Source organism: Bicyclus anynana, chromosome 18, assembly GCF_947172395.1.
Source record: "Bicyclus anynana chromosome 18, ilBicAnyn1.1, whole genome shotgun sequence".
Taxonomy (NCBI): domain Eukaryota; kingdom Metazoa; phylum Arthropoda; class Insecta; order Lepidoptera; family Nymphalidae; genus Bicyclus; species Bicyclus anynana.
This window is the reverse complement of record NC_069100.1, coordinates 120,146-134,050: the sequence shown is the minus strand read 5'-3', so window position 1 is coordinate 134,050 and position 13,905 is coordinate 120,146. Positions and strand designations below refer to the sequence as shown.

General features: G+C 38.2%; 1 protein-coding gene across 1 annotated transcript; it reads right to left on the bottom strand.

Moving 5' to 3' along the window:
• Positions 1–1,316: 1,316 nt before the first annotated feature.
• On the bottom strand, positions 1,317–2,850 carry LOC128198980 (uncharacterized). Its single transcript, XM_052887088.1, has 2 exons — positions 2,343–2,850; positions 1,317–1,704 (listed from the first exon to the last, which is right to left on the bottom strand). The coding sequence occupies exons 1-2, from the start codon at positions 2,811–2,813 to the stop codon at positions 1,411–1,413; spliced, it is 765 nt and encodes a 254-aa protein (XP_052743048.1). The 5' UTR covers positions 2,814–2,850; the 3' UTR covers positions 1,317–1,410.
• Positions 2,851–13,905: the final 11,055 nt, after the last annotated feature.

Genomic DNA, 13,905 nt, shown 5'->3' with positions numbered 1-13,905 from the left:
CGACCACTTCGCACCCCCGGGGGTATATTGCTGCGAGAGTATCGCTACTGCCACTCGCTCCTGTAGACCGGGACCTGCAATAGCCAGACGTCCCTCATTTTAGGGAGGCTGAAAGTATCTTCTACTATAGGTAGGTACGGTAGCCAATTATGGAGGATGTCTTTGGAGGAGGAGGGTGGCTTTAGAAGATAGCCGTTTTTGTATTTTAAATAATTGTGTGTGTGTGTGTGTGATAGCCCAGTGGATATAACCTCTGCCTCCGATTCCGGAGGGTGTAGGTTCGAATCCAGTCCGGGGCATGCACCTCCAACTTTTCAGCCAGTGTCTCAAACGGTGAAGGAAAACATCGTGAAGAAATCTGCGTACAAGAGAATTTTCTTCATTCTCAGCGTGTGTGAAGTCTGCCAATCCGCATTGGGCCAGCGTGATGGACTACTGGCCTTACCCACATTTTGAGAGGAAACACGAGCTCAGCAGTGAGCCGAATGTGGGTTGATATTGATGAGGATGATGATTATAGGGGTGTCGTTAAACTTTGAAATAGAGCTCCTTACTAACACTATATTGGGCGCAGGCTTAAAATATTTATTCATGACCACACTGCCCAAACATTGTGCATGTGTGACGTTCATGGCGAGCCCAGAGCATGTATACAACGATCAGCTACTGTGAGGGCCGACCGAGCTGTGTAACAAATAATACATATATTGTCGCGCGGCGCCATAAAGCTGCACTTTATTTTAATAAACCTCAAACACAATGTTGTGGCTTTCGAGAGTGATGCGACTCATTTCACTGCCGATACATACAGATATATCATATACTGCACTCCTCATAGTGTACCAATTACCAGCAGTGGCTTTTTGTATATTTTTAAGCAACTTTTGAATATATTTTAAACTTCACTTCTTTCATGTTGTATGACGTGATTTTACCGCAGTGTTAAACGTTTGAAATATTTGTATCAAAGAGATTTGCACTGCTTAACCACATTTATTCGTTGAAAATTTTATTTGAATATTTCCAGAATCGTTTAATATTTCTCTGAATTGAAAGTACTAATCAAACTTGTATAACAGCACTGATCTAATTTTGCTGAAAGTTAGCGCAGATATAGATTGCATCATGTTTTTTTTTTTAATAAAAGTCAAATATTTTCTGTAGAATTTTTAAAATTATTGAACATATATATACTCGTACCGGTAATCAAAATTTAATCGTTTGTTCAAAAAATGGTACAAATAATTTTAATATTTCACAGCTTTTTTATATGAATCCAAATGCATTTTCACCCAAATAGAAGCCAACAACAAATTCAGGCAGATTTTCTAGTAAGTTTAATTTCTCATGAAAAATTGTAACCCATACAAATCGCGTGTGTGTGTTTGTGTAATGTTAGTAGCCCACACATCACAGACAGCCCATATAGGACTTCTTACAGCACTTTCTACAACATGGATATTTGTATTGCGAGGACTCTTTTTTACTAATTTTCCCCCGTCCTTCTGCAGACTCCGGCGGCATGTAGCACTTCTGGTAGCGCTGGCCTGTCGTCGCGTCCACTTCAGTCACACATTTTCTCGATCTCTTTCTAGCTTCATTCTTCTTTCTTCCGTAGAGTCCAGTTCTGGGGCATCTCTCATATTTCCCCGACATCTCCAGTTTCTTTTTCTCCATTTTATGCTGTTTTCTTCTCTCCTTCTCCTTTTAAAAACATTAGATTTATGACTTATTCTCTCTTAGACAATTAAAGGATACTAAATATATTTGTATATTCTGTGGCCCTCATAAAAAGGATAAAAGTCAGCGGGCGATGGAGCGAGCTGGTTTCTCTGCGTGATCGAATCAGAAATAAGGAAATCCGCAAAAGAACTAAAGTCACTGATATAGCTCAGGGAGTCGAGAAGCTGAAGTGGTAATGGGCAGGCACATAGTTCGAAGAGCCGATGGACGTTGGGGTCCCAAGGTGCTGGAATGGCGACTTCGCACCGGTAAGCGCAGTGATGGTCGACCCCCCTACTAGGTGGATATCAAGGATATCAAGCTGGTTGCAGGGAACCGCTGGATACTCGCGGCTCGATGCCGTTTTGTTTGGAGGTCCAAGCAAGAGGCCTATGTCAGCAGTGCACGACCATCGACTGTTAATGATGATAATGATGAAATATATCTTCAAACGCGGACGATATCATGAGAATTTTATAAACTATTGTCTAATTTAGTAGGATTTTTAATTATTTTACCAATGTCATTATTGCGATATTATTGTAAGTAATTATCTGTAGTAGTTTCAATTCCGATATCGATATTACAAGGTAACGATTTTTTACGGCACAAAACTATACCTTTTGTCGTTCTATTATCCACATGTCCAATTTCTGTTGCATTTTGTTTCGGTTTACTATCATCTCGTTCCACTCTTTTCCCGAGATTTTATTAGGTTTTAAAATCGTTTCAAAATCGAAGGGATTCTTAGGTCTTTTTATTAAATACTTCATTCCTTTGTAACTTCGTCTATTTTCCAAATCTGATTTTGAGTCAATCTCTATATCTTTTTCTTCGTGAGACTCTTTTTCTGTTCGGTTGAGTTCTTTTATATGTTTTTTCAAGTCTCTCATGTATTGTAGGCCTAAAGTAGCCTCCGAGTCATTAGCTTTAAGTAAAGATGACACACTTCTGTCAATAGCTTTTTGTATCTGTTTGTATAGATCATTTTTTTGTGTTTCCAACTCTTGGATATTATTTTTCACCTCATCATTAACTGCTATAACAAATTCCATAATTAAAACTAAAAATATAAATATTTTACAAATCATTTTTCAGATTTTTATTGCACATTCAGTTATATGGGAATGTGTTGCATGAATTTATGAAACCACACATTTCTCAATAACCAGTGCAATCATAAATAGTACATTTTTATGATTGAGGCATTTACTTTATAAAATGGTATTTTTATTTCAAACTACGGATATTTAGGTAATTTTTATTTATTGTAATAAAATTAGTTCTCCGTAATTTCTTAAACCTTTCAAAACCTTTATATGCGGACTTCTTACAGAATTAGGTTTTGTAATTTCGGAGGTTATCGTAAAAAAATAGTCACGAAATTAAGTGAAATTGCTTTTGGTGTTTTTTTTAATTTTATCGCTTCTTAGAATTCATGCTAATAATATTCAATGTACAGATATTCATTTTCAGCTCTTTTATTACATGCACCTGTAGATGTAGACGTAGGTGTAGGTGTAGGTGTAGGTGTGGGTGTAGGTGTGGGTGTAGGTGTAGGGACAGCTATCGCACAGCGAGCGCCGCGGGGCCGTTAAGATGCAAATCTGCTCACTTTATTTATTCATTTAAAAAGAGTTCTCTCTCAGAATATGAAATGGCAAACTTTTTAACGAGTCCTTCTATCCGATCTTTTTGCTATTTCGTCGCGGGGTGTTCAACTGTTGAGTACAAGAAATGAATAATTAAACATTAATTTTATTTTTGACATGATTTTGAATAAATCTATACAATAAAACTGAAGAGATTGTGTTTGTTAAAAACTTGATTTGACAGGTATTGAGAAATGTTAATAGGCATTTCGTTTATTTTGATTCTGAGAGTTCAGATGACTGTACTGTAGAAGGTAATATAGAACTGCAAATCGCCAATGTCAAGTTTCCTTCAGTGCGCGAGGAAAACTGAAGATAATTCCATTAGCTCCAATTAATATCATTTTTAATTAATTTCCTTTCGGCGCGCGGTCGAATACTCAATAATTCACATTTAATCCGTCGCTCCCCGCGCTCTTCATGGCACCACTTGCGACTGATCTGGAGTTAAAATAAAAGAAAAGTTATAAATGACTCAACAACGAGTGGGTTTGTAATTCTTCAGTATTATCACCCTTTTTAAAGAACAGAACCACGCTGTTTGAGAGCCATACTAATTTCGTATATAGTCGGATATCGGCTATAATTTGGCTCGAGGATCTTTAGCCAAATTGTCAACAGACTTTTGGGAAGTGGTGTATAATCTGTAGAACTTTTCGACCTCACTCAATAATGCTGGCTTTTAATAACTGCCACCACCACCACAAGACGGTAAAAGCTGGCATCCCTGCGTGTTTAAAATCTAGCACCACACATTTCGCTTTAACGTTTCTTATCCGAATAGCTAAAATTTTGAATGATTTTCCAGCGTAGGTATGTGTTGCCTGCTACTAACAACCTCAATACCTTTACAAGAATGAATTGGTAAGTAACTTTATAGTTAGCGCGTCCCATTCATCATTGCATTCCTTTAGGCAAGATCGTAGACAAGCGCGAGCTAAAAGAATAAGCAGTGTAATCTAAGATATTATCCCGGTTGGTAACATGGGTTATTTACTCCGACAAGCCTTCACCAAAATTAAATTTGTTAATAAGTTTCTAAAATTTGACTTCAAAATTGAAAGAATCTAAATGAGTTGTGTGTAGCCATGAAACTTAAGCATATACTTTTTATCACGCTTTTTTCGCTGCAATTCCTTTTTTGGTAATTCAAAGTAGGGACAAAACAGACATTTGATAAGTTGATCAATCTTTAGAAGCTACACGACTAAGTACAACTACTATCCTAGTATAGTTAGATTATTCACCCGGCAAGTAAATGACAGTTGTCTGAGCTGGTACAATTATAAAAAATGTTCATTAAAGATGCCAAATAATTGAAAATCCTGCATTTACTGCGCGTAGTTCAACTTACAGGCCGCTTATTATTGTCAGCAGTCATAGAGTATCTAATAACTAATCAGAACAATGAATGACGTAGCTCTCTACGAACACTACAGAGCTACAGTGAGCTACAGTGAGCTACAGTGAGCTACAGTGATCTACAGTGAGCTACAGTGATCTACAGTGAGCTACAGTAAGCTACAGTGAGCTACAGACGGCGACGTGCACGCAGCACGCTAGCTCCCTACAGTAAGCCGTTGTGCACCAGGATGTTACGAGTATTCGTATCGTGTATTGTAACAACAAACATTACACTTTAGTCAATTAATTATTATATAAGTTAACGCTTGGCTGCGATGATTAGCGTACGTCGATGTGTGCTGACCTGTGACTAGAGTCTGTTGTTTGTTGTGTACAATACATAGCAGATGTCATGATAACACGGCATTCCAGTAGCAACACCTATCGACATCAAAGTGGAAACATTTATTTCTGTATTAGCGGACGCCTGGTAGGTACTTTTTCCGCATGAAGTTATATTTTTAATCCCGGGGTAATTACTTGATTTTAAGACATGTAGGATATGTCATAGAAGGGAGCTTTAAATATTATATCATATTTAAATACCTAATTGGATATTCGAGTTAAGAATCGAAGTTGGAACAGTTTTGATTACAAAAACATGAACACACTGTACCAGATGGATTTCAAAAAAGAGGAATAAACTTTAAAGCATTTTTCGTGAGGTAAATGATATAAACTTAGAATCAAAGTTCAGCACAAAAGGCAGGGAGAATTTAATGCCACCTCCTTATTTGACACCACAGGCTCCTCTGCAACGCAAGTATCCTCTCTCCTGTAATGGGTAACATGAACCCACAACGCTGTTCCAATACCTAAAGATTAACAGATTTAGAGGAAAAAATATTTACTTACGACTTACTTTTTAAATATTTATAGGTATTTAACTTGTTATGTTGTTTTAATGGTAACAAATTAAGAATAGAATAACTATAAATAAATATAAAACAGAATCGTGCATTTAATGGCCCCAAACCCTTTTTCACGGCAACAATCAGACCCGATTACGTCAATTGTCGACAAAATTATCGACAGAGCAGCATCGATAGCGCCGTGCGGGCGCGGCGGCACGTCGATACTCGTTTGTCAAATGACCGCGCGGAGCAGCACTAAGCTGACGGCGGAAGTGCTTCAACTAACAGTCCGTCGCTAGCAATCAGCTGAGACGTTCCTTTACTGGTACAGGCTGACCAATGAGTCCTGTTTTCGATTTTAGTAATAGCTCTTTGAGACCGATCCCATCATACTTGGGAAGCCGAGTTTGAAATCTACTCGAATGCATCAGATAAATCTAACGGAGGAACCAATCATGTTGTTGAGTACCTCACCAAATATGAACTCTCAATATTGGTGGGTACATAGGGCAATCCAAACAAATTACTTTAGAAATAGGTATTCTACTTCAAAGGCAGGACACCATGCATTGCAAGTTGAGACCTCGAACAGACCATCGTCTCATCGTCGTAAACATGTGTCGGACCATCTATTTGATCCGTCAATCGCTACCATAAAACGAAAAATTGTAAATTTCTAAACACAAATGATATAGATTCATCTGTTTTTGTATGTCGATGAAAGATCATAATATTTTTTGAGATATTCTTTTCCGAACGCACTTATAAGTTAATTTAGAATTCCCCGCTCATGTTAATACGCTATTAATTACGCAGTAGCCCGTAATCGGATGAGACTCCCCCGGGACCTCTCCGCGCTCCCGTCGTCTCCCGCCGTCTCCCGGGGAAAGTTGGGAGATTCAAATTATATGTTTTTTATTTGATTAAAAAAATGCCATTGCTTATTTAGGGCATTCGTACATACGTACATAAGTTCTTAGTATTTTACTTCCTTTTTTAAAATTAATAGTTGATGTCATGTCGCTGATCGGGTTTAGAATGGAAGCCTTGTCGCTCGTAACAAAGCAGTTTGCAGGCGCACCCCTATAGGATATCTTGCAGTAAGTTTCTATAGATTTCTAAAACAGAAAACGGTTAATTCCGACGGGCTTTATTTTAAAAACCAGGACAAGCGAGTCATATTCGCCCACCGAGGGTTCCGTGCAGAAGGTACTCTATTACTTACCAGAAATAAAGACTATCTTTATTTTATGATTTAATTACAAAAGTACGATTTGCCGATTTATCCTAAACTTCTTGTATATAAGCAGTTAAAAAATCTGTTTGTCGCCGATAGGTTGAGCCTTATTGGTTGCTTGCGTAACTTGGACTAAAAATATAATTTTAATTTCAACTCGATAGTTTCACGCGTTTTCAAAATAAAGAGATGTGATAAACAGCAGATGACGGAAAACAAAGTAGTGATTCTAATAAGTGATCCGTATTTTTCTTTTCAGATATAACAGGAAAGAAAGAAAGAAATTTCATTTATTTCAAAAAATGTGCCAAACTTAACACCTAACATCATATTTACTTAACAACTTAATTTTATATTTGGCACAATCTTGAAAAAGGATACATCTTAGCATTGTGCTAGATGTACCAAGCAAATGTAGAACACACAACGCGGATTTTCAGCTTTTATTAGGGAACCCTAAATCTTATCGTGAGTGTGTCCAACATCGCGGCGAGGGGGAGGGGGACACAGAACTACTGACGCTGAAGCCGCAACAGAATCGCAACACTCCTGTAGCGAGGCCTTTTGATGACGCAAGTCGCAGCCTGAATCACTAACAGATATTCACGAGGAAAACTGACTTGTCTTTCGCAGGGTTTCGTTTAACTAGCTTCGTTTACCTACTCGTTAAGGGCAGATATGAAAGCAAATGATATTTCTTTCTGAGTTAGCTTAGTTTGTGCCCGCATTAAAAGTATGTCGCTTTCACGCTCCAAACCTTTAACTCGTTTTGTTTAATAATATAAATAAAGATGCGATGTCTTGAAAAATAACATACGACGAGTACGTAATCCTTTCAAGTTTACTTTTTTATCATTATTATAAACGTGAAAGAGATGAAACGAAAAACGAATAGTACTTTATCATAATTACTATAATTTGATTTTTAACTACTACTGCGATTATTATTCGGTTCTGGGTTCGAGTCCGAAATATTGCGCTTTTCGTTGTCTCGTAAATATCATTGCGTCCGTCACTTCTAATTGGAATTAGAGTAATCAGTAAAAGTAAGTCTGTACTCGCTGCAAGTCAAACTTGCTCCTTACCTCGCCACCTATGAGTATACAATGGATATTCTTAAAGTATTTATTCAAAATGGTAGCCATATTTAAGCGCCGTGTAGGTATTCGCGTACAAGATGAAAGATCAGACAATCCTTGCTCCGAACAGCTGCGGAAATGTAAGAAACAATAGAATTGGTGACGTCGACGTGATGCGGGGTGCGCCAGAAACAGAAAGGAAAACCGTGCTGTGTCGATACATGCCGTTAATATTCATTTTCCTCTGTGTTAATATTGTGTTTAGCTGATTAAGCTTTTTGGGGCACAACTCACAACTCGTCTGAACAAGTACTATAAAATAAGCGATATGGCGCGATAAGCTTCATAAGAAGCATCCTCTGTGTTTAAAAGAGCAACTGTTGAGTTTGTTGGCCGATACCTTCCACCAGATCAGACCTTCTTTTTTTTAACGTGGCGAAATCCTCATGGATATTTTCTCGCCATGGGAAGGCAAGAAGGTTAACCAGATCAGACCTGAGCCAATTTAGACCTGACATTTCAGCAGTGATTGTAAACTTGAATAAAATTAATTTTTACTTTGACTTGATAGACCGTTTGTAGCACTACTTTTTCAAACGTGCTCTGTCACATAGAGCCCTACTACTTTGAAACTTACTGAACATTATCGACACTACCCAACCCTTACACCTAACCTGTTAACAACAGGTACGCCCCCCACCCCTCCCTCCAACTTGACGGAAATCAAACAATTCATATCGCGGTTTGTGTGTTCGTCGCGTCCCCCTCGCACCCATGCAACACACGCCACATCAGAGAAAGATAGATAAATTAAAGGGAAGAATTGACTGAACGAAAATGTTGTTAGGGGCAATAATTGTTTCTTTGGTTACTCTGATATACGAACCCCAAGATACTCTAAGTGCTAAGCTATTAAGCAACTATTTATATTTTTTTGACTTTTCAACCAAAAAAGGCAAGCAAATTTGGATTTTTCCAGAGAATAAAGAATATGGTTGTCGATGTTGCATTTAATTTATAAAATACCTATGCTTCCAGTTCCCAGCCCTTTGTAGGACGTGTTCCTGTTATACTATGTTTAGGTATGTTCGAGTATTACAATATTAATAAGCTTCAGAAGTCAATTCAATTCAATTAGATCATTTTTTTTGAATGATTTAGTTATCATATTGCTTTCTTGAGTGATATATACATTACACAATCATTATTCTACATAACGTTCGTATATTTCAATGAATAAACACTAGAACCACATATTTTCAGCGTCTACTTATTTCATTCCCCCCCTCCCGGACCCCGGGAGCAGTATGTTTGTTTGTGTTTTTGTATTAGTATGGAGTTTTCCAGATTTAACCCGATTATTGTAAATATATTTTAGTGTACGTAAGTATCTACGTAAGGGAGTGACACTGCTTGTTTTTCTTGGATCTCTACTTACATTTCACACATTTTTCATTTAAAAAATCCCAGGTTGGTAGCAAGTGTGTATCTCAGCCGGTCGTACATCGTCGGCCGCAGAACACTTTGTAACACAAATTGCGGCTGATGTAAGTGTGTACAAGTGTAAAGTGTACAATGGCGGCGGATTCACTTGTTTGTCTCACTCAATGGAATGGCTTATGTTTTAATTTGCGTTCAAAGTCGGGCGGCTTCGCGGGAATATGATTTCTGATTTGGTTCAATGTTCTCATTTAACTTTGGTGCGGATTGGGGTGACACCAATTGCTTGATCATTTTGATAAACAGCTACTTCAGATGTTCAATTACTGGACATTTTGTTTTTTATTTTATTCCGAGTTAAATTGGATCCTTTTTCAAGGTTGTGCCAAATATGGCATAGTTGTGTTCTGATGCGTTAAGGTGTTAAGTGTGGCACATTTTTTTCAATAAATTATTTTTTTTTCTTTCTTTCAATAACTTTTATATTGGTACAGTTGGAAAGTGAAGCCTCCTTAAGTCTTTGGTCTTTGGTAGACCAAAAACATAATAATTGATTACCGTACTCACATATTTCTCCTCCTTGCGTCATATTCCTCATTAGTTCATTACTCAAGCTTGCTTCTTGACGATGTCTACCATGTGGCTCGGCTTGTCGCGACGTGCAGAGCCTCGTGTACCTTAGTGTCGAGAGGGGCGCGGCTTTGGTCTGACCAACGCATCGGGATACGTCCTCGAGGTCTCTTTCCTTCCACTTTGCCAGTAATCACTAGTTTCTCTAAGTTATCTTCTTCTCTCCTGGCAATGTTGTCGAAGAACTTACATATTATTGCCTATTGTGGCAGGAGCATACACTGACAAAGATTTAGCTGAGAAAATGTCTGGCTATCGCAAGCTCTCGTTTTATATGGATGTTTACGTTATTGTTATTCATTTCACCCCAAGGACGCCCTAATTAATTATGGTCCATGCGACATATACCTCGTGTGCGAGTCGTAAGCAATGCACTGTGCCGTTGATTCCTCACGGTATTGCTCGCTCTGCACCATTCAGTCGTCAGTCGCATTAGAAATTCATTTTTTCAAATCTATTCATCGCTGTAAAGCGCTGCATCGCTTGTGTGTTGCAACTAGAGCGTAATATGTGTTTGTGTGTGTGTATGTGAAGGTTCGCGACCCTGACCTACATATCGGAGCTGTTTTATAAACTCCTACGCTGTGTGTCTATTGTTTATTAAAGAGTTTTTCATTTTACTTTCTTCGTCTTTCTTACAAATTGTATAGCAAATGTTTACCTATAGAAGAGCCGTAGGTACTTCGCAGGGTCTGCAAAGTCGCGACCTACAATCCGCTGACTGGCGCCCGTCAATCTGATTCAAAACTGTCTGAAGAGTTTGTAATATCATCAACAAGCATACCCATAGTAATGCTGCTCAACGATAACTATTAGCATGGTGTTGCGTTGGTACTTCCCAGACGAGTCACCACAATGAGTTCTATTATTAACTATTATTCCTTAAAATAAAAGAACAATAGACATGTGAAGCCTCTAGTTCTTTTATATGACTGGACCGATGTACGTACGATATCGTGTAGAAACCGAAAGGAGTATGGATTTCATCCTACTCCTAACAAGTTAGCCCGCTTCCAACTAGGATTGCATGATCACTTATCATCAGGTGAGATTGTAGTTAAGGGTTAACTAGTAAAGAATAAAAAAATAAACCTCCCGGCCTTCGATATTATTCATTAATCAACTTCTGCTTCTAATTTTCCTTCACACCATTTAAGTTCACCATAATCAGTCATGACATCAGCCGATGGTCGTCCACTGCACGACGTAGGCCTTTTGAAAGGACTTTCAAGCACTCCAATTGTGAGCCATCTGCTGGCATACTCAATAATATCAATCTATCAAGTTGCATCGTCTACAAGTCGTTTAACACTCCCAGTACACGGAGCGTCACGTCGTAAGAGTGAGATTATAAATGGATGCGCTATCCTTCCCGCTAAATGCATTCAATTTATTCACGCGACATTCGAACGCGTTGCATTTTAAACTCATAGCTAATTAACTTAAAGTCGGTTTCTTATAAAGCATTAAGTCTATTCACGCGCACATTAACACTCATTCTAATTTCAACTTTAATCAGATTTAATCAAGATTGGTTTCAGAATGTCGTTGAATTTTTTCATGCGATTTTCACGTTTAGTTTAATTTAAACTTTATCATGATTGTATTACGGGTGGTATCAGCTAGGCAGTGATGTAATGTCACGTGGAACAGCGGGTCACGTCTATAAGCGAGTGCGGAATGAATTCTCGAAGTATTTGTATTGCAGTTAAATTGAACGGCAAGTTTTATGGCGAGCCGCTGATAACAATGCGCCTCACTTCTGTACTATTCTTGGCTTCTATTATTGCATTTTATGTTATTGAATAAAAGGTAAGAGATAGTTGGAAAAAGGTTTATCTATACTAATATTATAAAGAGGTAAAGTTTGTAAGTTTGTAAGTTTGTAAGTTTGTAACAATTTTTTGAAATGGGGTAATCTTCGGAACTACTGGTCCGATTTTAAAAATTCTTTCACCAGTAGAATGCTACGTTATCGGGGAGTGCTATAGGCTATATTTTATATTTCTATCATACATAACTACTGAGTTATCGCGGGTTTTCTCTTACAGTTCGGACCGAAAAACTTAGTTATTCGCATGCGCTGCCTCAACCATTGCGTATAACATAAATAAATGTATGGAGGCTTTTTGAACCTTTAAAAGTTCTACAAAAAAGTCCGCGACACCATATATCTATCTTTTATATTTTAGCAGATATAGTACCTTTAGTACTTTAATAAATTATTTAAATTTTAAATTAAGGTTTACGTCATTATTTACACAACTAAACTTAAATCCTTATCAAAATAAATTATTTAATAATCACAAGGATATTATAGAGATAAGATTTGCTCTTTACAGTATGTTAATTAGTTATATAGTTTCGGAGATACTACAAAATTTCTGAAAGTCGCAGAAATGCCGCTATATGACGCCCCGCGGTTTCAATTACGTGGTTCCCGTTCCCGTGCGAATATGAGAACCAAACATAGCCTATGACATTCGCAAATAATGTAGCTTTCTATTGGTAAAAGAATTTTCCAAATCGGTCCAGTAGATCCAGAGATTACCCCCGACAACCACACAAACTTTACCTCTTTATAGTATTAGCATAGAAGTCGCTTGGGAAATTATAGTCTTTTGGTCATTGCACCACGCACAAAAGGCTGGACCAATTTTGCTGAGGGTAGGGATAGGATAGGGGTAGGGAAGGGGTAGGATAGAGGTAGGGTAGGGGTAATTTAGGGAAAGTATAGGGTAGGGTAGGGTACGGTAGGGTACGGATAAGGTAGGGGTAGTGTAGGGTAGGGGCAAGGTAAAGGTAGGGGAGGATATGGAACGTATAGGGTAGGGGAGGAGTAGGATAGGGGTAGGGTACGGGTAGGGTACGAGTAGGGTAGGGTTAGGGTAGGGGTAAGGTAGGGTTAGGGTAGGGGTAGGGTAGGGGCAGATTAGGGGTAGAGTAGGGTAGGGTATGGATAGGTTACGGGTAGGGTTATTGTAGGGGTAAGGTGGGGAGAGGGTAGGGTTAGCGTTAGCGGTAGGGTAGAAGTAAGGTAGGGGTAGGGTAGGGTAGGATTGGGTAGGTTTACGAGCAGGGTAAGGTAAAGGTAGAGAAGTTTACATCAATTTTTACGCGAACGAAGTCGCGGGCGTCCGCTAGTAGTTTATACATAAAGTTTTATTTATTGTGTATCCCGCTGGTTCACTTAGACTATAGATGCTGTGACAGTTCGTTTTACTCCTGAAAGTTAGCCGCGATTCACGATAATACGTATTATGAACGTCATAAGGCAACTGTACCCATGCAATCTGAAAACACTTTAACCCTGGCCTCGCTCGGTGTCTGTCTTTTATACCCTTACACAAACGGTATGTGACAATCTGGCGGATGTTAACATGGCTACGTATTTGTCACGTGATGCATCCGGCGACTATCTTTGAATTCTAATAACTCTTTGGAATGGACTGCATCCATAGACTCTTTGTTTACTTATTAATCTATGACTGCCTTCTACAGTCTATATACTTGTATATTTCATTTAAACTGAAAGGGTAACGAGGAAAACATGTTTTTCGAAATATGACTGCTAAACGACATAATGCTGAAAATATGCAAATAGTTTTGTACACGTATGCTGATTTTGCTTTAAGAGTGAGTCTTGGCTCTAAGGAGCCTAACCCTGCAGCGGGCCATCAAAGTGCACTGCCAACGACAATGTTGATGAAGTTGGCAGTTGGTCTGTACAGTAACGATTTGATGCTTTCAATTAATAATTATCAGTGCATAACTATAAACGCCGCGGTTTAAAAAAATCTTCAGTATTGCGCAAATAACATTGCATGAAATAAGAGACTTATCTTCAATATGAAAATAATATGATTTAAAAATTTTAATTTTGATTA

Excerpts from the sequence above, each read along its gene's own strand:
- LOC128198980 (XM_052887088.1), bottom strand. The coding sequence starts at position 2,813 with ATGATTTGTAAAATATTTATATTTTTAGTTTTAATTATGGAATTTGTT. Across the intron at positions 1,705-2,342 it reads GGATAATAGAACGACAAAAG|GAGAAGGAGAGAAGAAAACA; the intron begins GTATAGTTTTGT and ends TGTTTTTAAAAG.